This window comes from Falco naumanni, chromosome Z, assembly GCF_017639655.2.
Source record: "Falco naumanni isolate bFalNau1 chromosome Z, bFalNau1.pat, whole genome shotgun sequence".
NCBI classification, from domain to species: domain Eukaryota; kingdom Metazoa; phylum Chordata; class Aves; order Falconiformes; family Falconidae; genus Falco; species Falco naumanni.
The window spans coordinates 40,811,589-40,839,378 of record NC_054080.1 but is presented as its reverse complement, the minus strand read 5'-3'; the positions used below and the strand labels follow the sequence as shown (position 1 = coordinate 40,839,378).

General features: G+C 42.0%; 1 protein-coding gene across 6 annotated transcripts; it reads left to right on the top strand.

The window, feature by feature from the left end:
• The first annotated feature begins 418 nt into the window (after nucleotides 1-418).
• On the top strand, nucleotides 419-27,401 carry HABP4 (hyaluronan binding protein 4). Of its 6 annotated transcripts, none has more exons than XM_040579136.1 (8): nucleotides 419-872; nucleotides 10,452-10,599; nucleotides 11,488-11,649; nucleotides 11,831-11,902; nucleotides 13,776-13,856; nucleotides 23,654-23,822; nucleotides 25,567-25,749; nucleotides 26,865-27,401. In XM_040579136.1, the coding sequence occupies exons 1-8, from the start codon at nucleotides 524-526 to the stop codon at nucleotides 26,919-26,921; spliced, it is 1,221 nt and encodes a 406-aa protein (XP_040435070.1). In that variant the 5' UTR covers nucleotides 419-523; the 3' UTR covers nucleotides 26,922-27,401. The 6 variants fall into 6 exon arrangements, with proteins under 6 accessions (XP_040435070.1, XP_040435069.1, XP_040435068.1 ...); XM_040579135.1 differs by having other exon boundaries at nucleotides 10,437-10,599; nucleotides 25,567-25,743; XM_040579134.1 differs by having other exon boundaries at nucleotides 10,437-10,599.
• Nucleotides 27,402-27,790: the final 389 nt, after the last annotated feature.

Here is a 27,790-nt window from a genome sequence, read left to right as displayed (position 1 = left end):
CCGGGGTGCGATGCAGCTCTCACTAGACAGTAGGTAGGGCATCGCTGCTAAAAGGCATGCACAGAAACGGCGCCTGCAGCCTCCCGCGGGCGCGGGGCCCCTGCCGCTCTCCGCGCCGTGGGCGGGGCTCCGGGACCGTTCGCGAATATAACCGGGCCGAACGCCCCGAGCGGCATCCCGCGTTGGCCAGGGGCCGCTACGGATCGTGCCGGTGCCGCACACTAATTGGCCACGGCCGCACGTCGGGGCGGGGCTAAGACTAAAGCCTGGATTGGCAGCTCGCTCTTACCGTTATTTAGCATTGGTCGCACAAGTTGGCGGTTGGTGGGTCCGGCGGCGTTGATAGGTGGCGGCCGAGGGGCGCTCGGAGCTCCGGCGCTTGATTGGCTGCCGCGACTCGGGAAAGGGCGGGGTGACAGCAAGCGCACGGCGGTACGGGCAGCGCTGAGGCGCAGCCCGAGTCGGTGCGGCGGTTTCTCCGCGGCGGCGATTTCTCCGCGGCGGCGATCTCCAGCTGCGCCGCATGATTCGGCCCTGCGCCGCGGCGGCTCTGCCGGCTGCCGCCACGGCGCCGGGGGCGGGGGCACGGAGGGTGAGTGGAGAGCCGTCCGCGGCGATGATGAAGAGGGTGGTGGGCAGTCCGGTGACTGCCGTTATGCAGGAAAGCTTCAGTTGCGCCATCACCAACCGCTTCTGCCACCTCCTGGACGACCAGTCGGACCCCTTAGACATCCTGCGCGCGGCCGAGCTCCGCCAGCGGCCCGACCCAGGCTCCGGCCCCGGCGGCAAGGCGGGCTGCGGCAAGAGAGAGTCCCAGAAGGAACGCAGAGAGCTCGGCCCCGCCCTGGTGCGCAGGGGCCCACCGCAGCCCGGTACGCTGGGGGACGAGGCGAGGCGGGCAGGCGGGCCCGCTGGGCCGGGGTTGTGCGGGGGAGCGGGGCGCCGGCGGCGTGGGGCCGGGGCGGGCAGCCCGAGCCGTGCGGCGCGGCGCGCTGCGGGACGCAGCAGGGCTAAGAAACCCCAGGTTAGTGCCTCTGTCGCTGCGAATGCGCACCTGAAAGTCCCCTTGCGGAGGCGGGTGACAGCGGGAGCGTTGCCCGGGTGCCCGTGCTTGGGCGCGCTCCCGACGCGGCGCTGCGGAGCCGAGCTGGCGGCTGTGGGGGGGGCAGCTTCAGCGGTAGCCCATGGGCATGTGGAGGGACGGCAGCTGCCACGGCGGCACCTGCAGATTTCGTACTGGTTTAGCATCCCTCTTTATGCGTTTCCGCACTTGTCATCCTGTCCATTTGCCTTCCGTGTTCGGTGCTTCCAGGCTTTTTTCTTGGTACCGGTGACTTTTTTCGCCACTTCAGCTTCTTCACGGTTATAATGTGTCGGGGGATCTGTTGCTTAGTTTCCCTTAAGCTTGCACTGATGCCCAAAACTTTGAATAAAAACTTATTTCCTGGGTGAACTCTGTAGCAAGGTGTTCAGGAGTGGTCGAGGTCATTTGTCAGCTGCTAAGTGTTGGTGCTAAATATTGCTGCTTTTTTTTTTATCAGAATGCCTGACAACAGACCACTTTGCTGGGCTATATAGCTCCTTGCATTTGGAGGCATTTTTGTGAGTCTGATTGTTACTACATAGAAGCATACAATGGTTTGAATAGGAAGGGACCTTAAAGGTAATCTAGTTCCAATCCCTGTACACTTAAGCTGCCTATAGACAAGTAGGAGGTAAAGGATGCTCTTCGCATACCTCCATGCTCCTGGCTTGTTCAACTTTTTTATCAACACTTGAGACCCTGATGTTCACTGAACAGGCTCCTTCACCTTCTGTTGATAACCACAGCAAATATTCTCTAAATAAAATAAGACTGTAACTAGTGTGAGTGTTGGTCTTACAGGCAGAGGTCTCTGACAAAGTCGTGTAACAACCACAGAGGAATATCAAAAGATGAGTTTCATACAACTGTCCAAAGGGACACTGACAACTTGCTAAGATCACCCCCTACAAAGATGCTCATTAATTAGTGCATACTTGGCAATGAAAGATTTTCTGCTCCACAAGGTCAAATAATCACTGTCAGAGCAGTGAAACACTGTAAGTCTAAGCAATAGATTCTGTAGCACTGGGAATGAATTGAGGCGGCAACAACCTTGATTCAAAGGCCACACCTTTTCCTAAGGCATTAAAACACATAGCTCTGTTACTGAGGATTTAACAGGAACTTTTACTACAGGATGAAAATAATATCCTAATAAGAGTTATTGTGTTAAGCTTCATTGACTGCTGCAGGAGAATGGCAATTTACAACTCAAAGAGGGTAAAACCAGAATCTTCTCAATATTTGGAAACCATCAGCCAGCTCTCAGATACTTTAGATAATGAATCCAGCACCTGAAGCTCAGTACCAGGCAGAGCAGGACATGGACCTGTTGGAGTGAGTCCAGAAGCAGACCACAAAGATGATCAGAGGCTGGAGCACCTCTCCTATGATGACAGGCTGAGAGAGTTGGGGTTGTTCAGCCTGGAGAAGAGAAGGCTCTGGGGGGACCTTATTCCAGCCTTCCAGCACCTAAAGGGGACCAGCAAGAAAGCTGGAGTGGGACTTTCTAAAAGGGCATGTAGTCACAGGACAAGGGGAAATGGCTTTAAACTGAAAGAGCGTAGGTTTAGGCTAGATATGAGAAAGAAATCGTTCACTGTGAGGGTGATAAGGCACTGGCACAGGTTGCCCAGAGAAGCTGTGGCTGCCCCATCCCTGGAAGTGTTCAAGGCCAGGCTGGATGGGGCTTTGGGCAACCTGGTCTAGTGGAAGGTGTCCACTAGAATTACACAGGTGTCCACACAGAATTACAACTGTAAGTGTAATTCTGTGGTAATACACAGTGACCTTGTGGAGTGTCTGATGATTTTCTGCTACCCTGATATTAAGAAACCCAGTTACTTGTATAGAGACATCAGGCATATGCACCTTGTTTTAATTTCCTGCTAATTTTAAATGAAGACTGCTGGTTATATTAGCTTTTGTGAAAATGAATTAATATCTGTCTTGAGAAGATTTACTTGCTCTGAAAAATGCCACGCTTTCTTCTTTAAAGAAAGTGCTATCTTGGATTTTGTGTGCACCACGTTTATGTCTTGGGCTTGTTGTGAAGTAAGGACTGTAAATGTATAGTGCTCAGGATGCTAAACCAGGGCAGAGACTGAGACTTGGTCCTGCCTGCATGCTTCTCCTTTGAATGTGCTGTCTTAGCAAGTCTGCTGTGAAGGACAAGTATCACCCTCTGACTTTGGGTAAATACAGTGGTGGCACAGCTGACAAGTATTAAGTGGCAAGTTGAGGCAAAAATCTAGTGCTTTTTTCTTGAAGGGGGTCCCCAGCTGGTTATTTGGGCTGCACAAAATGTATTTGTTATACAGGATTAAACCAGAAAAATTCTGGATACAGTAAAAGATTCAGGGGACTGTTGGCTTAACTGTTGAGAATGAGTAACAAGTCATTATTGCCTGCCCCCCCCCCCCCCCCCCCCCCCATCCAGTTTTAGGCATAAGTCCCTCTAATTTCCTTTCACCGATTAGGAATTAAACACTGTAAAGAAGCATCTAGACCCATCTGAACAGGTGAATGGGATTCTGATGTTACAGGTGAAATGACAAAATTCAGTCTGTGTTGTGCTAGTGTTATCATCACAGAACAGCCCAGGTTGGAAGGGAAGACCTCAAAGAATTGTTTGGTCCAACCTTATCTGGGAAGGGCAGCCTAGAAGAGTTCACCTAGCAGCCTGTGCAGTCACATCTTGTAAACCTCCAGTGATGGGGACTCTGCCACTTTCCTGGGGAGGCTGTTCCAGTGATACTAAGATGAAACTTCTCCTTGTGCAGCTTGTACCTGTTGCCCCCTGCTGCCTTTTGTCTTCTCTATGTGGCTCCTAGTGAAGAGAGAGCCATCATCCTCTTTGTAGCTGCCCTTCAAGTACTGGAATGCTGTGATGTGGCCCTCATTGAGCCTTCTCTTTTCCAGGGAGGAGAGGGCTTTGCCAGATGATCCAGTACTTTGACCTTTAGAATCCAGACTATTTGTTATGAATTGACACAGCTGTAAGGAGGCTATTTTAATCTTTCTTTAAGAAAAAAAACAACTTGCATCTCAAACTCTACCTAACCTTACACTTTTGATCTTAACGATGCTTTTCTTTTTACCAGCTGTGTCGTTTTGTGATTTTTAGGCTGTGTGCTGGAGATTTGAGTAAAGGCTGTTTGTAGTTATTACAGGTCTTACAGTTGCACCACTTAATGTTAGCTCAGTTCATTCTTAGCACAGTGGCCAAACTGTGTTTGCCAGCGCTTTATTCAAAAGGCCCAGTTGCAGAGCTTGCATTCTTTACTGGTACAGGCAAATTAAATTTGTTGATCATGCAGTAATAAGCTCTGTTCTGTTGAAATCTCTAAACCTTTGTTGCTAATACCTCTAAAAGGTTTTCTTCTTTCATGTACTTTCGATGACTGGTGTAACGTTTAGATGTAGTTCCTGAATACTATGTGTTTCAGTTTTCAGCTACAGTTTGAAGTTTATATGGCATAGAATGTTTCTGTGGTATTTTATCTTATACTGACTGCAATTTTCTTATTTTTAAGTAATCTATTCTGGTATCATTCTTTCAGCTACATAGTCAAAAAGGTTTGTCCAGAGGACTGCAGCAGGCAATCCTGTAATTGAGTACTGGCAGACATGAAAACAAAATACCACAGAATAGAGTGTTAACTTTGTATGTCCGTCTTTGGTGTGTTGCATGCAGTAGCTGAAGCCTTTTTTTGTATCTTGGGATACTATGGTATTATTCTGCAAATCGTGTAGTTAGCAATACTTTGATTCACAAAATTATTTGCTTGAATTTTGGAATTAAAATCACAGGAGCACACACATGCAAAGGGGAGGAAACAAGGTTGTTTGTGCAGTCTGAAAGCTGCTGTACTCTGAAATATATCAAAATAAGTTCCTGAGAGTGTGAACTGTCTTTTACTATTTCCAGTTATGCAGCTTTATTGTAAAGGAAGATCAGTTGTCCATGTATAGGTATTACTGTGTTACTGAGGTGGTAATGAAGTAGTGTCTTTGTATGCAGTCATAATTAATGACAGAGATCCTTGAATTCTAGCACAGTTTCTCCACTTGCCCTCATTCCAGACCAACTGGAGCAGTATTCCTGTTTCATTTTTGTACTTGCTTCATCTCCTCTGAACTCCCATTAAATTGTTTCTTGAGGCTCAGATATTTTTATTTTAAAATGAGCTGTTAAGCTGAAAGCAGAGGAAAGAAGAATCTCCTTGAATAAGTGGAAAGACACATTTGAATTTAGGACCAGTGATTGTGCTCCTGTTAGCTTTGTTATAACATCTACAAGGCAGTTCAAACCTGTCTGAAATGAAAAATTCTAAGCACAGTTTACATTTTTTATTCTGTGTATGTAGGTGTGTGGGAAGTCTGTGCTAAAAGAGCTGTGAGTGGGATACATAACAAGTTTTCTGGTACAAGGCTATTTAGCCCAGTAGCAGAAGAGTTGCAGGGCAGTGACCCAAATTACATACTATAAATGAGCTATAAAATGACAGAGGACATTTGCTATCAGTAAATGCAAAGTAATGCATGTGGGAGAACATGGATTGAGGTGGGGAGTGGTTTTGCAAGCTATACTGCAACATGAAAAAGTCTTCTAATTCAAACTACTGTAGTTTAGGAAAGAGAGCTTGTAGTTATTTGCACTGTTGAGAGTAGAACAGCAGGTCTGTTTCCACACCCTCTGGGAGAGAAGCAGTGTTGATGTTACTGAGATAGCAGTAGCAAGGCTAGCAGAAAAGGAATTGTTACGCCTTTGAAAGGATCTCATCTTCCAACATACTGAAGTGTGTCTGCTCTTTTGGTCATCTCAAAGATGTTAAAACTAGAAAAAGCACACTAGAGTGACATGCGTGATGAAACTTAGGGAACGATTTATATATTGAGAGAAATCTAAGGTTTCTGTCTGAGAGGTGTCTGAGGTTACAAAAGCAGTGTGTATAGAACTGCTGGTGAGACTTGGAGAGGGCAAAGAATATTTTTTCTTACAGAAGTAAAGGGATATGATTTCAGACAGGCTTTGTGAAATAAGGAGAAAGAATGATTTTTCTACAGAGACTAATTGACCTGTGGCCCTTCTTGCTGTAGGGTGACGGTGGTACATCAAAGCATATGTCTATTCAGGCAGAAGTCTGGGTAAAGTCATTGCAGCCCATCTGCAGATCTGTCCTTCATATATCAGCGCTTGTAGTATTTGCTTCAGAAAACCTCTAAGGGTAGATTACCGGGTAAAAAGTATTTTGTCGTGGCTTTTTTGTTTCTTTAAATACGTGTTATAAGGCATACAAGTCTTTCGTATGGCTACTGTGGTTGCTTTAATGTTCATCCTAACTGAATCAAAACTATACTCGGTTTGCCTTAGCTCTGCTTCTCTGTGTGGCACTTGGGCAAAACAGAAATAACTCTTCATTTGGTACTTCTTTGTCTCAGGCTGCATTTGTGGAAATTGAGTATTGATGGAATCGTCTCACTGGGTTTGAGCGTCACCTGTTTTGGTGGGATGAGTTGGTCTCCGGCTTGTGAGAATTCCTGGAACACTATGATGCTGTATTGTCAGCTGGATTTTAGGGCAGAACACAAGGTTTCAGTGCTCCTCGCAGCAGTAGTCTCCCTCAGCCTGTGAATTGCATGCTAGCTGCAACTTTCACCTGCCATGCCCCATGTAAGGGAATGGGGGAAATGGAGCAAGATTTCTGCTCTAGCTTATAGTCACTGATAGCAAGTTGCAAGCTGGGCTTCTTATGGTGTTTGTCTGAAGTCAAGGTTTGCTGTACAAAAAACTTTTTTCCCTTAAAAATAAAAATCTAAAAAGTGAGAGCATGCTGTCTCAGGGGCCAGTGAAAAGCCCACAAAACCTAGAAGACATCTCTTCCCAAGCTAAAGTCCTGCGTGGCTGAGGACAGATGGTAAACATGAAGAAACTTGGAAAGAACTGGACAACAACACTGCAAAGGCAGGTGCATTTTGCTGTGTTGTTTTGAATCTGTCTGCTAAAACATAGAAATCCAGTGTCTGGGAAACCAGGCAATGCAGGTCATAAATAAAATTTCTGCTTTCTGTGTTGAGGTCTGTGATACACGTATGTTAAAAACACTTTTCTAGTATAAACAAAGCCTAATAGTAAAGTATTATTGTGGGGAAAGTGAAAACTACTTAATCATAGAGAGCTAACACACGATAGAGTTTTAACAATGGCTTGTAAAACTGGACTTTTTTTCGTCAGCAATGTTGAGTTCTGCTAACTGGTAATTCTAGTATTTATAGATGTCTTTCTAATAAAGGCTCAGCTGCTGCTTCTGGTTAAAAAAGAAAAAAAAAGGAAAAAAATCTGGGCCTGTTGAAACAGTTTCAGCATCAGATTTCTTTTTTGATACCTCAGCTTAGAAAGGAAAGTGATGGGCACCTCAACCAACAGACTGGGCTGCTGCAGACGCCTCCCAGGGGAGTAGTGGTGAGGTGGGGAGGAGTGCACAACATCTTCAAGCTGAACACAGATTACAAATATAACTGTAAGACACAGCAAAAACACCTTAAAGAAAGATTAAACTTGGTAACTAGGAAAGAGCAATCTTCAGTTTTCAGCATGAGGTTTCTAAGACCTCAAGTACGTGATCCACAAGACTCCAGAGCTTTTTTTGTGGTTTTGAAAACGTGCATACCAGTCTATGTGTGCAAACAAGCAGACAAAATTGGAGTGTACTTGGAGAAGTAGTTGATGAACAAAGTGTAGTCCAGTTCTTTTTAAGTGACAGCTATTATGGCAGCGCTACATAAGACTGCTTGTGTTTGTTGGTTTTGTTTGAATATTTTTTTTTTCCCAAAGGGTAGGTGACCCTTCAGCTCCTTAAATAAAAATGAATCTGCATTGGGACAGACATATGGCAGACAACTAAAATTGGATAGCTTATGCTATTGCTGCTGCCCAGCTCCAGCTTAGTTTGCCCTTATATGCAGAGCTGAAAGTTGTGCTGGTATTTGAACTGATTCACAAGCAGGTTACAAGTTTCTGCCTGAGGGTAGCTCAGTTTACTAGAGAGGTGTAGTTGCTGCACACCATTTTAATCTGCTGGTGCATGTCTGTCAGCCCGGTTAAAAATGTTGTTATACAGGTAATAAGTCCCACAAATAGTCTTTCTAGTATTTAAAATCCATCTGCAGTAATTACAGCCGCTCATTAGAATCAAAGTGCAATAGCTTTGTGCTGAAATCAGAGTAGAGCTAACTGCTTTGTTTAGTGCAGTGCTAGTGACATGTAGTACACTGGCATATCTGGCAAGAAGACTTGTTCTGGAGTACTGTTAAGTGGTACTGGGTAGCAGAACAAGAGACATCTTTTTAAAGTGACTTTTGCATCTTCATTGTTTTGGCATTGCATTGCTAGTTTTAAGGAGCTCTTTGAAGGTGAAATTGAGGTTAATACTAAGTATCTAGGGAAGGTGGTCTCTGATTACTGTGTCCTTGGCAAATTAATCTGTTTGAAAGAACTGATGTTTCTGATAGCCAGTGAGAAGCTCAAAAATAAATAAAAATGCACACTTGTATGGCAGTTTTGTATTCGGATCCAAACAAAATAAGTAAAAATGAGGTCGGTCAGAAATGAGTCGTTACTTTTTCCACAGCAAGATTCCAATTTGGAATTAACACTTGTATAGTTGGTGGTGTAGTTAAGATGTACATGCTGTTGGGAAACATGTCTGCTCTTATGTGCAATTCTGTATTTATGATTTTGCTTTTCAATAAAGCATCCTCATTCGGAAAGCTTACTCAGAAACCAATTTCAAAACCTGTCCTTTATCCAGAGATTACATCATAATTTTTGGAATTCAAATATGCTTGTTGCTCTAAGGATTGAGCAACTCCAAACCTTGAGAAGAGAGAATTAATGGAAAATATTATGTCAGGTGGTTTGTAGTTTAAAGAAAAGCAAAGCTATGGTTGCTTCTGCAGCACAGGTAAAACTATCTTCTGTGTACAGCTACAACTGTCCTTCCTGCATAACAGAAAGTTTTATTTACCACTCTTCTACCTTATTCACAGAGTGGGTAGTTCTTTGAAAATTTCTTTTTAAAGGTGACGTTACAGACTTCATGCTTGCCACCTGAGCTTTGATCAGAGATCTTCTTACATGGGTATTTCTGTGAAGCTATGAATTAATTTGTGTCTTAATATTGTAACATAGAATAGGCTTTTTTCTCTTTATGTGTTAGCAACAGAGGCACAGTAGCCAAGACTGTCACTCTACTAACCTGAGCTCAGTAACTTGCTTAGCATTGCACAGGTGCTTCTTGTGGAAAGAAGAGCTCAGTTTTGTTGGTAAGAGAGCAGTGTTTCTGTAGTCCCTTGCTTGCTTGACTTAAACAAACACCTTTTTGGGCTAATAGTATAAGAATAGGGGCCTAGAAAACAAAAGGCTTGCTTGACTCTAAAGAACTGTATCCTAAATAGAGCACAGAATCTGGGAAAATGGGGAAGGAAGCACATAATGAACTTTAATCTTATGCTACATGTATATGGGTTGAATGGGTAACATCAATTCATTGTCTCTTATAACATACAGTTTCTCTGCATACACCCTGCCCTGCCTGGTGCTCCTTAACCCCAACAATGGCTGAACAAAACCCCAAAATGCTTATGTATGTTTTATCTTGGAATATGTTGATGTTCTAGAATCAGTTAATGCTGTTGGAGCCTTTGTACTTACTGCCTGAATTTCTGCCACTTAAACACCAACTTGTAGTGTTGGTGAGTGGTCCCCTCCTCCGCAGAAGAGTGACAAAGGAGGTGACTCTCTTCTGGCTGTTGGGTACCATAGCTGTGAGCTTGAAGCAGAGGTGCAGGCTCAGACTTCTAAATTCAGCTCATCTGGCAGGAGGTGTTCCATGATCAACAACTAACACCTGTCTGTAATGGTCCTCATCTTTCCCCCACCTTCATTGCTCTTGCAGCCATCTTGCAATTCATGTCTTCCATTGAAGCTTCTCTGCCTCGTCCTGTAGTACGCTAGCAAGATCTTTGAGAGAAACAGGTTTTGTCTCCACTTCTGTGCCTTAATGTGAGCAAAATAAGATTTTTTTTCTTTAGCTTGTCTCTTCTGAAATGCTTGAGCTGTGTCAACACTCGTATTTTTGCCTGAGGCAGGTTCATCAATACAGAAGGGAAAGTAAGTAGATGTCTTTAAAACAGAGCATCTGGCAACATTAACTGTAAGTACTTTTAAGTTTTGGTGGACATGTGATTGGAAAGGGTAAAGCAGAAGACCGTAAGGTGTAATCAACTCATTTCAGCCAGTAGTTTGGTAACTGCAATTAAGTTATTGTTAAATTGTTTGTAATCTCAGTGTGTGTGTGTTTAGGCCAGAAGCAAGCATCTAAGCAAGGAGTACAGCAAGGATTCAATCACGGAGGAGCACAGGTGAAACAAAACAAACCTGAATGGAGACCATCTTTCAGGGAATACCATTCCTACGAAACAGAGAGAGATGCAGAATTTTTAATGGAAAGGTAGGTATCATACAGGGAGAAGTAAGGTGCCTTGCAGAGGATCTGCATGGGAGTGGGAAGGGAAAGACTTAACCTTCTTAAAACAGATCTAGTAGCAAGGTACGACTCAAAGGCATGGCTGCATTATTACCATGTAGATTTGTTGTGAGATGACTTCATTCATGCCTGTTGGAGCTGTAATTTCAGCTTCCCTGCAGATAGGTTCGGAGTGGTTTTGTTAAATGTTAGAAACAAAAGGTGAAACTGGAAAGTGTAAACATCTGAAAACATAACCTTCAGTCTGCAGCATAAATGTTCTTTTCTGAGCTTGTGTACCAAGCTTTGCAGAATGCGGTGCAACTTCCAAGTTGAATGAATTTTACTGTTCAAACTGAAAATATATATTTGTCTTACTATTTACTGCTTGGGTGAATGTGTATCAATTTTGCTTGCTTTGTAAGTACTAGAAAATTCCACCTAAGATGATAGCACTTGAGAATGTGGATGTACTTACTTTACATCACAATAGTTGGTATTTTACAAGTTCCCTGAGATTTTTAGCAGCTGCATGTAAATCTGGGTTTAGCGAGTGGAGCTGTTGTCTGATAAAGTTGCTGAAGATTTGACAGTTTTATATGCTTTATTTAACTTCCGTGATGTTTTCAGTGTTATCAATAAGCAGCTGAACTTTCTATTCCTGTTGTCTGTAATAATTCCCTCTGCATTCAGTTTATGTCCATTTTTAATGACAAAGCTGACACAAGTGCTCTGCAGAGATGCACTCTAAAAATTGTACACTAGCTCTCATGTACTGATGTCTCTCTCAGCTGCACAAATACAACCACGTGAACTTTTTTTCTTGTTAACTGTTCCGTAGAAACAAAATCTGACTAGAAACCTTGTTTTTAGACAAATCAAAAGGTCAGACTGTGAAAGGCCAATAAGAGGTCGTGGCAGAGGAAGAGGTGGAATGCAAGGTAGAGGAAGAGGTGGCAGAATAAGCAGATGTTTCGATGGCTTTGACCAAAGAGGAAGACTGGAACTTGAAAGGCAAAGTGGGAATGGCAAAGTGTAAGTGTTCTCTGTGCTGCTTCTTACTTAGTATACAAGTAAACTGCACCACAGTAGTGTCTCTAAGTATTCTGTTCCCTTCTTCTGTATCCAAGTTGGCTGAGAAAAAGTCAGCACTGGTTTTAGTTTGAGGTCCTAACAAAAAAAAGCTCTTAAACTCACAGAACCTATTTCTCTCTAGAAGAATGAAAGCAGATGACAAAAAAAGTGGAGGTGAAGCTTGCAACTGGGGAACAGTTAAAAATGATACAAGGTACAACATAAACTGTTGCCCACCATAGATCATAATTTTCCATGGCCTACCTTAGATCATCAGTTCTCCTTCATCAGTTTCATGTCCATTTTAAGTTTTATAAGCCTTGCTTTCTGTTAATTGTTGTGATTAATGTAGTTTTATTGTTTTCTGAACTTGTCTCCTTCGTGTTTGTGAGATTAAATTGTAGCAAAGGCATGGTGATGTTTCTTCAGTTAAGACTGTCAAAACTTTTTGACTGGGGCCAAATTGCCTTTTAACTGAAAAAAGTTATGACTCTTCTCAATAGCTGAGAAGTGGAACTCTGGCATTTAATGGCATTCTACAAAATGCTGATTAAAAGATTGAAACTCTGTTAGTGGGCCTAAAGTCCAGTGGTTTTTTTTTCTCAAGTTTTATGAGTAATTTCTAAATGTCGAGGCTGTAATATAGTTCACTGTGGAGGTATTATTTAGCTGACTCTATCACTGAAATACATTTTAAAGCACACAGGAGCATCAGTAACAGAATGTGATGACTTACTAATGGTCAGTTAGATTTTTAAAAAAATTGGGAATTTTCATTTCAGTTCTCTTTCTCCTAGTGGTTTCTGTCCAGATTTGCAAAAAACTCACCAGAAATGTAGAGTTTTATCTATTCTTTGCATCTAGCAGTAAGCTACTTTTACCAGTAGCTTTTTTTTCCTCACATACATCTAGAACTCTTTAATGGAAGGCTGATAAAAGGACAGAGAAAAGGCAGCACTTTGAAATTACAGCAAATATCTTTGGCCACATATACATTCATTCACAAAATTGTTTAAAAATAAAATCTAATTTTATAATAAAAAAATAAATTTAATTTATTCAATTAATTATTTAATTATTCACTCAATTTTAAAAAAATCTATATAAGATTTTATTTTTAAAACTTAGATCATGGGTTCAGGCAATCTGGCTGAAAGGTTGAAAAATACAGCCTTGATGGGTAATAATTCTAGGGCTTGATATTCCTAGTTCTTCTGAAAGATTGTACTTAACTTCTATCTCTTCTGTAATATTTCATACTAAAAGGATCGGTTGGATACTCTGGCTTTTCAAAACAAAGGATCAACTAGGTTAACATAGTTCTGAGTGGATAGCACAAAACTAGATAACCAAAAGCACAAAACTAGCTTCTGTAGAATGTCAGGGCACATTGTGTGAACTTCATAAAGTATGAGAAATTTAAGATCCCTTATATTTATTCTCACTTGATAAGTTTGATTTTTAGTTCACTAACACCAGAACTTGTGATATAAACATGAAACATCAATGCTTTCTTGTGATGTTGTGCATGTGGTAGAAGTGACATTAATTTGGAATTGTCTAAACAATTCTCTAAAAGCCTGTTTGTGCCTTAATAGTGCTTAGTGGTGCATTGAAGCTAGAAGGTGTTAATTTTAAATATGTATGCCTACCAGTGGAATAAAAGCAAGTGTGCCGGGGCTCTCATTTGACAGTGAACTACTGTCCATGTTACAGAAAATACGAACTTGGAGTATGGAATTTACCATTTTAATAGTTTAAAAGAAACAAAAAGGTGAACCCAAACATTAGTGATACACTGTAATCAAGTACTGATTTTTAGTATTCATGATCAAATTATTTTTTTGCAATGCATACTTTTAACTTTTTTAATTAAAAGTACATAGAATTCATATTTTCCTAATAATTCTCATTCTGGTAGTTGTTCAACTAGTAATTTAGTAGATCTACTTTCTGCTTATAATCCTAGAGTTTTTCTCCTCTATTTTTTCCCTTCCCAAGCTGGAAACAAATAATGTATCTATCTGCAAGGTTTTTTTCCAATGTGACCCTTGAAGACTTTGTGGGTTTTTTGTTTATTGTTTTAGTGGGATGGAACAGACTTCTGTGGAAGAGACTGCAGAAACAGCTCAGCCGCCAGGGGCATCTGAAGGACAGCATCTAAACAAGTATAGTCTAACTAAAATATTTTCTTTCTAAATGCAAAGAAAACAATTGGATGTTACTGATATACTTGTTTTGAGAGACACACTTGAAATGTAAACTGTGAGGTTTTGCTAGTGCACATGTTTAAAAATAGAAAAGAATTGCCTATGTTTGTGAGTCAAGAAAATGCATCCCTATATTCTGACTAAAGCTTGGTTTATACAGCTGCAGATGGCTTTTAATTGCCCAGTAATGCTTATACCTAAGATTTGGTGATAACTTAAGGCGGAGCTCCATATTCTCTGTCACCTTTCTAATTTTGCTGATTTATAAAAACTACCCTGCTTTTTGAAGTTCTCAGAGAAAAAAGTATTCAAGGTGCCTATGCAATCTTACAAACACATCTAAAATACACTAAGATAAAATTCTCTACATCAGTATTTGTCAATCACTAGCACAAGGCACTTGTCGTTTACTCATGCAGGGCCCCTGCAGAACTTGAAAAACTTGCTAGAAATGGTCTTGCAGTGAGCCTTAGAAGTAGAGAAATGGAGAGAGAAATCTGCCTCTTGTTTTCTGGCTTTCATTCTGATCAGTGTCCAATAAGAATTTACTTTGCAGCAAATAAACACTGACTTAAGAAAAAGTAACTGACCATCTTGTCCAAGTAAGAGACTTTAAAGAATAAACAAACAGCATATGGTGAATATCTCCTAGTGAGTGAAAGGTCAGTGCAATATGTCAGTCTTCTCGTCTGTTGCTGTGAAGCCTTTTTTACCTAATGATGCAGCTCCAGTTGCTAGTGGCCTTGGCTCATTTCTTAATTATAAAGCTGACTGGACTACAAAAGCTGTTTTTTATGTTCAGGTTGTATAACCATGTAAGACGTTGAGTTGGTATAGCTTTGATTCTCTTAATTTTAAACTGGCTTTTAATTTATAGCTAGAGGTGTATATACATGGGGAGATCTGTCTCTGAAATTGAATAACTATGATTATGATTTGATTTCCAGAAAACTGTTTCGAGACTAACATTAGATGGGCAGTGTAGATAAACTGTCAAAAATGCACTGTATTAGCTGAATATGAGAAGAGTTATTCAGCTTTTTTTGTCAACTACTGGTACCTCTACTTGTTTCAGTCTTGTATTTGTTTCTACTCCAATTCAAGCTCTTCGTAGATATGTCCTGACCTGGAATACAAGGCATGAGAAGTATGTGTAGTGGAAAAGGCATCTGACAGAATCTGCTAGTTATCTTTAATTCTTTTTCCTTTCTCAGAAATCACTAGGTATTTGGTCACACTGTGAACCTTTCTAGGGATTTTACTCCTCTTCATGTTTTGTTTTTTTTTAAAAGCTTCATTTAGGAATAGTCCGCTGAAATCCATGAGATTAAAAAATACAAGTAACCTACTGTTGTGGTTTAACCCTGGCCAGCAGCTAAGCACCATGCAGCCACTTGCTTGCTCACCACCCCCACAGTGAGATGGGGGAGAAGATCAGAAGAGTAGAAGTTAGAAAACTCATGGGTTGAAATAGAGGCAATTTAATAGGTAAAACAAAAGCCGCACACGCAAGCAAAGCAAAAAAGGAATTTGTTCACCACTTCCCATTGACAGGCAGGTGCTCAGCCATCTCCAGGAGAGTTGGGCTCCATCACATGTAATGGTTACTTGGGAAGAGAAATGCCATCATTCTGAATGTCCCCCACTTCTTTCTTCTTCCCCCCGCTTATATACTCAGGATGATGTCAAATGGTATGGAATATCCCTTTGGCCAGTTTGGGGCACCTGCCCTGGCTGTGTCCCCTCCCAATGTCCCATGCCCCTCTAGTTCTCTGGCTGGCAGGACCTGAGAAATGGAAAAGTCCTGGACTTAGTATAAACATCGCCCAGCAACAACTAAAACCATCCGTGTGCCATCAACATTGTTCTCACACCAAATCCAAAACACAGCACCGCACCAGCTACTGAGGAGAAAATTAACTATCCCAGTGGAAAGCAGGATGCCAACAAGTAGAAAATTCTGCATTGTGTACTCTTTTCACTGCAGTAAATATTGTCATGAAGACTTACAAATCTGTATAGAAAATACGGATTATGTATACCTCATTGCTCTTACCTTTGGGGGTAGTATGAGCTTGGTGAGTCTGTGTATTTTAAAATAGAGGAGGAGACAATATTACCTAGATAACTGGTGATGGTTGTGTGGCATACACCCTAATAAGGCAGAATTATTTTTGTTATTCTTTTAATATTTAAAAGCAGAAAGTGGCAGGGTGTGGTTTTCAGGCTTCAGCATGTATTTTAAGGTCTGAAATGCTTAGGTTGCCCCTCTCTCCAGAGCTGCTGTCTTCTGGCAGGTAACACTCCAGCAAAAAATTCTAGCTAGCCTGCCTTCTGCTTTTGCTACAGCCTCAGTATTAAGGGTGTAGGTGCGGCGAATGAAGAGTCGGGACGCAGCTTGATGCAAGCAAATGTCAATTTATTATACAGAAGCACGCGTTTTTATACACTTTCAGAAGCTGCGCGTTTTAAACAGATTGGTTCTTGAAGCTAAGCACTGCATACTAGGCAACCCCTGATTGGTGGTTAACTACCATCAATTAACAGCAAGGTGTTACCTTTCCTTGGCGCCATCCGTCTCGCACCCCCCTGTGCTCTGCAAACATGCCTCATCATGTTAATTGTTGTCTAGACAAGCTGGAGCACATTCCCCTCAGCTAACTGATTGCCACGCATGGTCCTAGTTTCCAGCCCCATCCTGCATGTAGGGGTGTGTGTTTGCTTAAGCTACTGCTGGGATTTTTCTCATTTTGACTCTTAAATGAAACTACTCCAAGGAATCCATTTATTTTCTGCTGCTTTATTGCAGTTGTGTGCTTGTATTGAGGAAGAGATGGAAGACTTGGGTTTGCTTCTTTGCTCATTCTCTTTCCTGTTGTAACTGTTTCCATTTAAAAGAAAAAAAATACGATGGGGAGGTACTGTGTAGCTTTCTGGTGTGGTACTGGCTAATTTCTATGCAACTTTTGAAGGACTTCTCTGGGCTTCTGTAACTTAGGGGTTCTTGCCTTCAGGACTATGCCCACATTGCTGTTCTTGAATTTCCATTTGCAAAGTACTGCAGGACAGGAGTTTCTTTAATACTTTAATATAAATTTCTTTAATATAAAGTTTCTTTAATACTTTAATATAAATTATTCTTTCCATATCTTCAAATTTCCTTGTTTATCAACAATATCCATTTCTGTTCATAGCATCCCAAACTGCATGCTAATAATTGAGGGGTTTTTGATGCAAGTTGTAATTATAAAATATAAAAGTAGTACAGTGCTATAAGTTTTCCTCACAGCTGCTTACTGTTGAACTTGTCTTTATGGTCTGGACACATAACATGCCTGTGTTCACTGGTAATTCAAATGAGTAGATTTTTCTTATTATTATGACACATAACCTAATCAATTCCTATCAAAGGTATTTGCAAAGTTAATATTTATACTATAGAGATTTCATCACATAGGACTTCCTTTTTGGTGAAGTTGTGTATTCTGGTCATTTAATAGGAAGTTTTCGAAATTTTGTCTTAAAGTTTTCTAAGCTATTTACCTCTTTTGTTCGCTTTTGTTTGGTGGGTTTGTTTTAATGGTGGCTTAAAGCTATCCATAGACCAGGCCAGATCTTTGTAAGTATTTGATTCAGTGTTTTTCTTCTACAGTTCACTTGTAGAGTTGTTGCTTGGTTCTTACCTTGTTTACATTTTGCCATGATTAGTTTTAATGCTCTTTTAAATTATGTTTAATAGGAAAGATTCATGTAATTGATTTCTTGATAAATGCTGGATAAAAATTTGGTTTGTGCAGCTGAGTAATACAAAAATGATTGGGAAAAAACCTGCTACCATTGTTTTTGGTGATATCACAGCGTGATCCGAGTTGGAAGGGACCTCTGGAGATCATCTAGTCCACCCCCCCGCTAAAGCAGGTTCACCTAGAACAGGTTGCTCAGAATCATGCCCAGGCAAGTTTTGAATGTCTGCAGAGGAGACTGCACAGCCTCTCTGGGCAGCCTGTGCCAGTGCTCTGTCACCCTCAAAGAAGTTGTTCCTCATATTCAGATGGAACTGCGTGTGTTGCAGTTTGTGCCTGTTGGCCTTTGTCTTTTCACTGGGCACCACTGAAAAGAGTCTGGTCCCATCCTCATGACACTCACTTTTAAGATCTTTGTATGCATTGATATTAGTATGATCCCCTCTCGGTCTTCCCCAGGCTGCACAGGCCCAGCTCCCTCAGCCTTCCCTCATGAGGGAGATGCTCCAGCCCCCTCACCCCCTTGGCAGCCCCCCGCTGGCCCCTCTCCAGTCGCTCCCTGTCTCTCCTGAACTGGGGAGCCCAGCGCTGGGCACAGCACTCCAGGTGCGGCCTCACCAGGGCAGAGCAGAGGGGCAGGACACCCCCCTCCCCCCGCTGGCCACGCTCCTCCTGATGCAGCCCACGCTGGCAGCGGCCTTCTTGCCCGCCGGGGCACACTGCCGGCCCACGGGCCACTCGGTGCCCTCCAGGCCTCCCAGGTCCTTCCCCGCAGAGCTGCCTGCCAGCAGGTCAGCCCCAGCCTGTGCTGGTGCGTGGGGTCGCTGCCCCCCGGCGCAGGACCCTACCCCCGCCTTTGCCGAGCTTCATGACGCCCCCCCCGCCCCCCTGCCCAGCCTGCCCGGGCCCCGCTGAACGGCAGCGCAGCCTCCGGGGTATCAGCCGCCCTCCCAGCGCTGCACCACCAGCAAACTGGCCGCGGGCACGCTCTGCCCCTTCGCCCAGGGCGCCGGTGGGTGGGCTGAGCAGGACGGGACCCGGTGCTGAGCCCCGGGGCACAGCGCTGGCTGCGGGCCCCCAGCTGGGCTGCGCCGCTGGTCACAGCCCTCTGGGCTCTGCCATCAGCCAGGTCCCAGCCCACCTCCCTGCCCACCGCCCAGCCCACCCGGCCTGCGCTCCCCTGGGGCGGCTGTGGGAGACAGGGTTGAAAGCCTTGCTGAGTCAAGGTAGACAACATCCATCACTGTCCTCTCATCTACCCAGCCAGTCATTCCATCATAGAAAGCTATCAGGTTGGTCAGGCATGATTTCCCCTTGGCAAATCCATGTTAACTACTCCTGATAACCTTTTCCTCCACATGCTTAGAGATGACCACCAGGATGAGCTGTTCCCTCACCTTTCTTGGGATGGGTGTGAGGCTGACCAGTTTGCAGTTTCCTGGATCCTACTTCTTGCCCTTTTTGAAGGCTCGAGTGACATTGGCTCTCCTCCAGTCCTCACGCTTTTATCCTGGCCTCCATGACCTTTCAAAGATGATGGAGAGTGGCTTAGTGATAACATCTGCCAGCTCCCTCAGCAACTGGGGGACATCCCATCGGGGCCCATGGATTTATGGATGTCAGGTTTGCCTAAATTGTCTCTAATGTGTTCCTTCTTGACCAAGGGGAACTTTTCCTTTCTCCATACTTCATATCTTGCCTCCAGGGTCTGGGAAACCAGAGGGCTGGCCTTGGCAGTAAAGGCTGAAGCAAAGGCGGCATTCAGTAACGCCACTTTCTCTGTGTCCTTTGTCACCAGGGCACCCACCTCAATCAGCAGTGGGCCCATGTTTTCCCTAATCATCCTTTTGCTACTGATGTACTTGAAGAAGCCCTTCTTGTTGTCCTTGACATCCTTTGTCAGATTTAATTCCAAACCAACCTTATCCTTCCTCATTGCCTCCTGCATGTTCTGACAACATCTCTATATTCCTCCCAGGTGGCCTGTCCTTTTTTCCACATTCCATAAACTTCCTTCTGTTTGAGTTTTGGCAGAATCTCCTTGCTCATCCATGCAGGCCTCCTGCCCCCTTTGCTTGATTTCTTACTCATAGGGATCCACCTGTCTTGAGCTTGGAGGAAATGATGTTTGAATAAAAGCTAGCTCTCTTGGACTGCCTACCTTCCAGAGCCCTAACCCATGGGATTTCCCCATGATGGTCCTTGAAGAGACCAAATTTACTTCTTCTCAAGTCCAGGGTTGCAATCCTACTTGTTGCCCTGCTTCCTCCATGTGGGATCCTGAACTCCACCGTTTCATGGTAGCTGCAGCTAAGGCTGCCCCAAGTCTTCACATCCCCAACTGGTTCTTCTTTTTGAGTACAAGGTCCAGGGGTAACACCTCCCCTCACTGGCTCCTCCACCACCTGTGTCAAAAAGTTATCATCTGTGCTATGCAGGAACCAGCTGGACTGTGTGAGCCTGGCTGTGTCCCTTTCCAACAGATATCAGGGTGGTTGAAATTCCCCATGAGAACCATGGCCTGTGACTGTGAGGCTATCTCCAGTTGTCTGTAGAACACCTCATTGACTTCCTGACCAGGTGGCCTGTAGCAAACACCCACAACAGTGTCACCCATGTTGGCCTGTCTCTTAATCTTTACTCGTAAGCTCTCAACTAATTTTTTATCCACTCCTAGGTGAGCTTGATACATGCCAGTTGCTCACTCAATTAAGGAGCAGCTCTACCACCTCTCTTTGCTGGCCTGTCTTCCCTAAGAAGTACGTGGCCATCCATGACAGCATTCCAGTCATGCCAGCTATCCCACCACGTCTCTGTAATAGCAATGAGGTCATGGCCCTGTGACCACACACAGATCTCTAATTCTTCCTCTTTATTGCCCGTGCTGTGTGCGTTGGTGTGCGGGCATTTCAGAGAGGTAATGGAGCATACAGGTTCCCCAGCAAGGGTGTGAGTGGAACCACCATAGCCCTGCAACCCTTGAGGTGGTTGGCCTTCCAATACTCATCATGGGAAGCAGCTAAGGAACAGGTATCACTGCTCTGGTTGGCCTGGCTTGTTCCCCAGTTAGATGCGATGGTGTGAGCATTGCCACTTTAGACCCCTCCTCCTGAGTCCCTCAGTTTAAAGCCTGCCTCACCAAGCTGGCCAGTCTGCTGCCAGACTCCCTTGCCTTTTCTAGGCAGATGGGTCCCATCCATCCCTAATGGGCTATAGTCAAAGAATGTCCCATTGCCATATGAAAATAATTGGCCAGATAACAGCTGAATGCCATTCTTTTCTATTTCTGTATGCTAATGTGTTCATGTAGGGCAGTTCCTGCAAGAAAGGTAAACAAAGCATAGCTAGAGGGTTATGGTGATCCACTGAAAACACTGAAGCAGTAAAGGAACCATTACTGAAAGCTTGCATTTGGTGTTTGGTATGTATGTTTAACTGCAACACCATACTGTTACAAGGAAACACATGAACAGTTTTTTTTGGAACAGATGTCACTGCTGGTAGGGTAGGTCTCAACTGAGTAATGTCTTCTGGGTGGGAACAGGTATTGCATACTGAATGCAGTTTGTTCACCATAGAGGCTGTGCTTACGTGTCTGACAATATTGTTTTTTCGATCAGGCAACAGCTTGATTGTTGGTGTGCCAAGGAACTTACTAACTTGATTATTGAAAATACACACCAAGCAGTTAATAAAAATGTATAAAGTTAGAAGGTAGAAAGTAATGCATAGAGTGTACTTTCATGCAGGCTTGGTGCAAATGCAGGTCCTGCAAATAACCTGCTGCAATCGAGCCTCTGTCCAAAATGTGGTTCCTGTTTCACTAAAGAGAGGTGTTTCCTCTTGCGGGTCTCGGCATCCTAAACTGGATTTGTACTGCTAATAATGTAACAGCTAAAACGATCTTTTGGAGTAAAATCAAATCATACTTTGCAGTTGAAAAAATAAACATTTGCAGTGTAAATCCACCAGTATTTCCTTTAATACAGGTGCATAGTTGTTTTTGAGAGATGTGTACTTTCCAAAGCAATACCTGTGATTGCTTGAGTGGTCAATTTGCTGTGTAGTGAGACGTCCTCATGTTGTCATATGATCATTGGAATGTAGATCTGAAAGGGGTCTTGCTCACCCAAGGCATGACCAACCATACCTGTGCTGCTTCTCATAGCTGTCTAGTTAATTTTAATGGCCTGTTCTGATAAGCAATTTCATTGTCCCTTGATGGTCTTTCCAATACTTTGAAAACAGAAATACTGTTTGCATGTTTTGTTTTGTTTTCCTGAGTGTCTTGCCTTAACATCATGGATATGCAAAATTTTCTGTCTTTTTTTATATTATGTATGTTTATTCCTCAGCAGCTCTTTAAAGGCTTCCCATGTAGATTGTGTATTTTAGACCTCATATCTGTCTTGCAATTCTATTCGGGGCTTTCTACCTGTTCCCACCCAGAAGACATTACTCAGTTGAGACCTACCCTACCAGCAGTGACATCTGTTCCAAACAAAACTGTTCATGTGTTTCCTTGTAACAGTATGGTGTTGCAGTTAAAATTCAGCTGGACCAGGTTACCTGCAATACTCTTGGATAGTTCGCGGGACTGGAGTCTCTGCTTCAGAACTTCTGCCTTGCTAGTGGTTCTTTCTGTGTTTGGGTGGCAGGTACTTTTGCTTGAGAGTACATATTTCTGCTTGTCCTTGAGACTTCCTGGTGGTGGTTGTTTTGGTTGCTTGTTTTCAAATCGCTTAGGTGGTTCCTTTAGCATCTCATACCACTGGTCAGTCCTTCAGTATTCTTGAACACTTGCTCTGTTGTCCTTTTCTTTTGCAAGCTTTGTGCCATAGAAAAGGCAGTAAATGTAGTATGTATTATGCCGTGGATAACTGCACAGAGGTGGCCCTAAAAGCTCCAGTCAGATGCTTGTTTTTCTGTGGAAGAAGGCAGAAAGGGTTCCTGAAGTGTCTGGGGAGTAATCCCTGCTGGTTTTCCTGTAGCTCATGGTATTTGACTTGCTTCTGCAGCAATTATGGTGATGAAGCGAGTTGTGATCCTTGCATGCAATGCTACTTAATAGGGAATAGCTTTCTGCAAATATCATTAAAAGGCACACCTGTAGTATACTCTTAATAGCTGCTGGTCCTGGGCAAATCAGTCTTGGTCATCATCAGAAGAGTAGTCAAGCAGTCATGAGTGCAGAAGACTTTTTAGTTTTATGTATCTTGTCTTATGAATACAGATATAAAGCCTTGGACTTCTGTCTTTACAGTTCAAAAATATGCAAGGTAGACTCCAACATACTCAATACGTTTTCCTTGAACATATCATCATTATTGCAGTTTGTGACAAATCAAAACTGGCGTAGGATTAATCTGGTTTTGCCAGGTGATAGTCTCCTTGTGTACTACTACATCTGACAAAAGAAATCAAAGAAGCATCTTGTGAAATTAACAAAGGAAGTGTTAATAATTACTTAGAAGATCCCATGGTGTGATCGTCCTGTCTTTTTGATGACTGAAAGCTGCACTGAAACATGAATCCATCTTGTATTGTCATCCTGTGGTACAAGTCAATAAAACCATGCAATTGGTGTTTTAAAACTGCTGGGTATGCTTTTTTTTTTTTTTTCCTGTGGCTATATTTGCTACAACTAGATCCACTATTAAACAGTAGAGTTGAGAATATGTGAGATCAAAAGACAGGCTGGCTTTCTCTAGAATGCAAAGTGCTTGAATTTACAATGGCACTGGTTAAATACCAGAACTTACTACAGGAGGCTGGAGACAGCATTTGTTCATATGACTAATTTCAAATAGGCCATAAGTACATTTTCCAACTTACATTAATGTAAAGCTCAAACATCAAGTTACTGTGGGAGTAAGTGAAATTGAGGATAGTAATTTGATGAGAAACATTCAAAATGTTTTGTTTAGTATCCTTACTTTAGAGGTTAGTGTTCTTGTTCATCCTGGCATGTTGCAAGCTAATGGTTTTTACTTTACAACTATAAACCTTTAGAGTTGCTGAAGGAGAGCCAATGGAAGAAGTAGTTCAAGAAATGACGTTAGATGAGTGGAAAAAGCTTCAGCAGCAGAATCGACCAAAGCCTGAATTCAACATCCGGAAGCCAGAATCCACTGTTCCTTCCAAAGCAGTGGTGATTCACAAGTCAAAATATAGAGATGATGTAAGCATTGCCTCAGGAATTCTGTAAACTGCTTTATGCTCAGGGTTAGGAAACTGTCTCTATATTCTTTTTCTACTAGTTTTAGTATAATCTGAACAGACTAGAAATCAGTATCTAAACTTTGTTACTGTAATGACATATGTGCCCCAAAACTTGCTTTAAATTTACCATCTTTTCATTTTCTTCTCTCAGATCGTCACCGCTGTTTTGTATGCAAATACATAACATATCAAGTTGTTCAACCTTATTACTCAGTCTTAGCAATATAAAAATCATGTCCTTGCTGCTGCCACCTGTGTAGATCTGTGGTAATGCTGCTAGAGAAACAGTTTACTAAACACTTCTTATCCTAACTTTGAATCTTGTTTAGCTTACTTGCAGTATACACTTGCATATATATATATTGAACTCAGGTTTTGGCATCTGTTAATCTCAATGCTAAGTGTCCCATTTCTCATCTGTGCTGGATCCCAACTTCCATTGTGTGCTTGGAATACAAGATTTTTTTAAAAAAAATATTTGTATTTTTTTTAGTTTTAGGGTCCTGCTTCTTAGAAGTAACTCTGGAGGGCTTGTTCTGTAGTAATGTGCTTTCCCCCCCACCTCTTTTCCCTAAGTGTTATTCCACGATATTACTGAGATTGACATTTCAGGGAAAACTTCTAGTTTATTGATATGATTGGGGAGAGAGGGGAAGCTTCTTTCACAGATTCTTGCTTACTTAGGGTTCAGGTTTTGGGAATCTTAGTCAGTCATGACAGAATTGTGATCCTTAAAGTCTGCATGCTTGTTTGAATACACATATTATTCTTTGTCTAGTTATAATATTAACATCAAAGCTGGCAGCTTTTTTCAGCCTTAATCGCTTTAGGTCACTGAGCGCTTCCATGACAGACACCAATACTGAAGTGGCCTGCATCCTTTTTAGCATGACTTTTTGTGGTCACAGTTGCTATTATCCCCTCTTCCTTCTCTGAGGGAGATGGTGGCAGGAGTGAGGAGAATATCTTTCACAAGCTCTGAATAGAATGCAAGTGTATGAAAAGTGCATGCAAGTTTCTGTTCTTTTTGCCCGTAAAGTTTCTTGGCTGGCAGTATCAAGGGACCTTGTCAAAATGAACATAGAATAGGAGGTATAGGAACTGCATAACATGGAAAAGTCAAATCCCTGTATTAGGGATTATTAATCATTTAAATAAATGATTCATCATTGTATGGGATGAGTTTGCATATATTTTATTATGACTACAGTGCGCATTAAAATTATAATGGAAAATAGTCTTACATCCACTAGCTAGACTAGGAATACACAGAGTTAAAATGAGCAGTAATCTCATAGTTGCAAATAGATTGGTTAGTAGCCAAATACTGTGCTTTACTATGGCCTTTTAACCATTACTTGAAGGTAATTATAGGAGTAAGTAGATTCAGCCTGATTCTCTAGTCCCTTAAAACCTTGTAGATGATATTTCTGGAAAACCTCTTCAGTGTTACAGAGATGGTACAGAGGATTTTGTTGACAGGACTCTCTGAGCCAGCAAAGAACTACCCCAGGCATCTGGGAAGCTGCAAATGCCTCGCCTCTGTTAAAACCTTGTGCAAGTTAAGGCCTGTCTTCTATTCCAGCTGTCATCCTGATTTATCTGCTGCTTAGTCTGTAATACAAATGTGCGTGTGTAACATATCATGGAGGGGAGATGGTTGTACATGGAAGCTATAGACTTTAACCACTTCTTCTTTTTAGTTGCAAAAAGGCAACTTTGAAGATGATTCTCATGTCTTTCGAAGACCAGTGAATGACATAACATCTCAGCTGGATATTAATTTCGGGAGTCTTCCTCGCCCTGGCCGTGGATTAAGAGGAGCACGAGGTGATCGTGTTTATGGCAGACAACTTGAGGAGTCAGGACGTCAACCAAACGTAGGAGTAATGTTTTTTATAATTTTTATAAAAAATTATATTTTTATAAATAAAATTTTATTTATAAATATTTATATATAAAAATATAAAAGTTTGCTTGGTTTTTTTTTCTTTTTGGTGGTTGGTGTGTGTGTCCTGCCCACTTTTGTGTGGAATTACTGATTTCTGTAGTGACAGGCTTGTTTCTAATTTCTGCCTTATAGTATGTTGGCCTGGTTATTTTGTGTTCTTGAACCATCATGTCACTTAAATATCAGTTCAGGTTTACAACTCTCAACACATAAATTTCAAAAGTTCTGGTTAGTAGTTGCTATAAAGGTAACTAAAGGAAAGGATGCAATCAAGATTTGTTTCTGCAATTAATTTTGTTATAAATTGGAAAGTAATTAAAATTACTAAAGACTTGTATCACTTAGAAAGAATTTCAGTATACTATAGTAATAGTACTTTGATTATTGAGAGTGAGTTCAGTAAATCTGGGATCCTACAGATGAAAACAGAATCCTACAGCATCCTGCAGAGTGATAAAAGTATTCAATATAACCATTAAAGAAAGTCCACTGAACTTTTTCTCTTAAAAAAAAAAAAAAAGCATTTGTATACTGAAAAATGACATCTTTATTCTTCAGACTGAAGGTCTCAGCTTTCTTCTCTCTAGTATGAGTAAAATAAGGTTGGGGAACTTACAGAAGTGATTTGAGGCATTTGTTTCATCTGAATGAAGAAGGCTCTTTAAAATAACAGAACACAGAGTTTAAAACTAGAATCCAATATGTGCAGTAGGCTTAGAATGTAGAGAGATAATAATGCTTCTTCTAAAAACAGACAGCACTTTGGGTGAGATGGCTTTACTTTTTTTCTTCACTTCAGTGCTGCAGAACTTGGGAACTTCTAGTCCTTCCCAGACAGGAGATCAGCATTATAAACAAGGTCACAATGAAGAATTTATAGTAGTTGTAACTTCTGAGATGAATGCTTAGCATTTCTGTGACAGTGATGGACGCAAAGCATTTAACTTGAATAGCAGAGTGAACACTTTTCAGGGTAAAATACATATACATAACTGTCAGATGCTTTTGAAATGGATTCATTTTTATAAAGCTACCTTTCTTACTTTATAGGTGCAACTTGTTGCTCCAAATCCTGATGATCCTGAGGATTTTCCAGCTTTAGCGTGAAGAATCGTCATGAATGGTGGTATCTCAAAGTAGATTTGGTGTAGCTGTGAAGAGCCCAGCTTTATGCTGGTGTGGATTAAGTCTGCCTTGACTGGAAAAGCTGTTGGAGTGGTTGGTGTGGAACGATTGCATTCTTCTGTTAATGGGGTTGGTTTCTGGACACACTGGGGGACTGGGATCCTGTCATAGGTTGCAGTGTCTGCCTTCATTTGTGAGAACTGTATGAAGGCTTACAATACTTCACTACAAGGCTTCAAATGAAGTTCAAGAGTACAGTGTTTAAAAATGTGTATATAGAGATTGTTATCAAGTTCTTCATGACACCATGGTGAAATGTAAACTTGTACAACATGGTCTGCGATTGGAACTTGATTTCACTGTACCTTTGAAAGCTGCTTTCCCAGTTTCTTTGGGTGAAGTGTGCATTTCACAGTCACAAGTTCTTTGGAGTCTGGCAAATAAAGGAAGTGCTTCCTGGTTTGGGTTTGATGTATTATTTTCACAAGTCAGAGTAGCAGATTGAAGCTTTTGCTATTTGGATGTTATCTGGAAAACAAAAACAAAACCAAAAAAACTACCAAACAACCTAAACATCAGACCTTACCCAAAACAGTGAACATCTCTGAACGGAAGTGATCTTTAAAATTAAGGCAGCACAGATGCTTTTAATTGATAGCTAACCATAAATCTTGCTTCAGTAGCGAGATATATTCTGCAACTACTTTGAAAACGTAGTAAAGTAAGAATTTTAAGCAAAAGCCTGTATGTATATAAGGATATATACATACAGACAGAACTAAACTGTGAAGGAAGCTTTTAATTCTAGCAGGAGCAAGTACAAACTAAAAAGTTTCATTCCTTACCAAGAA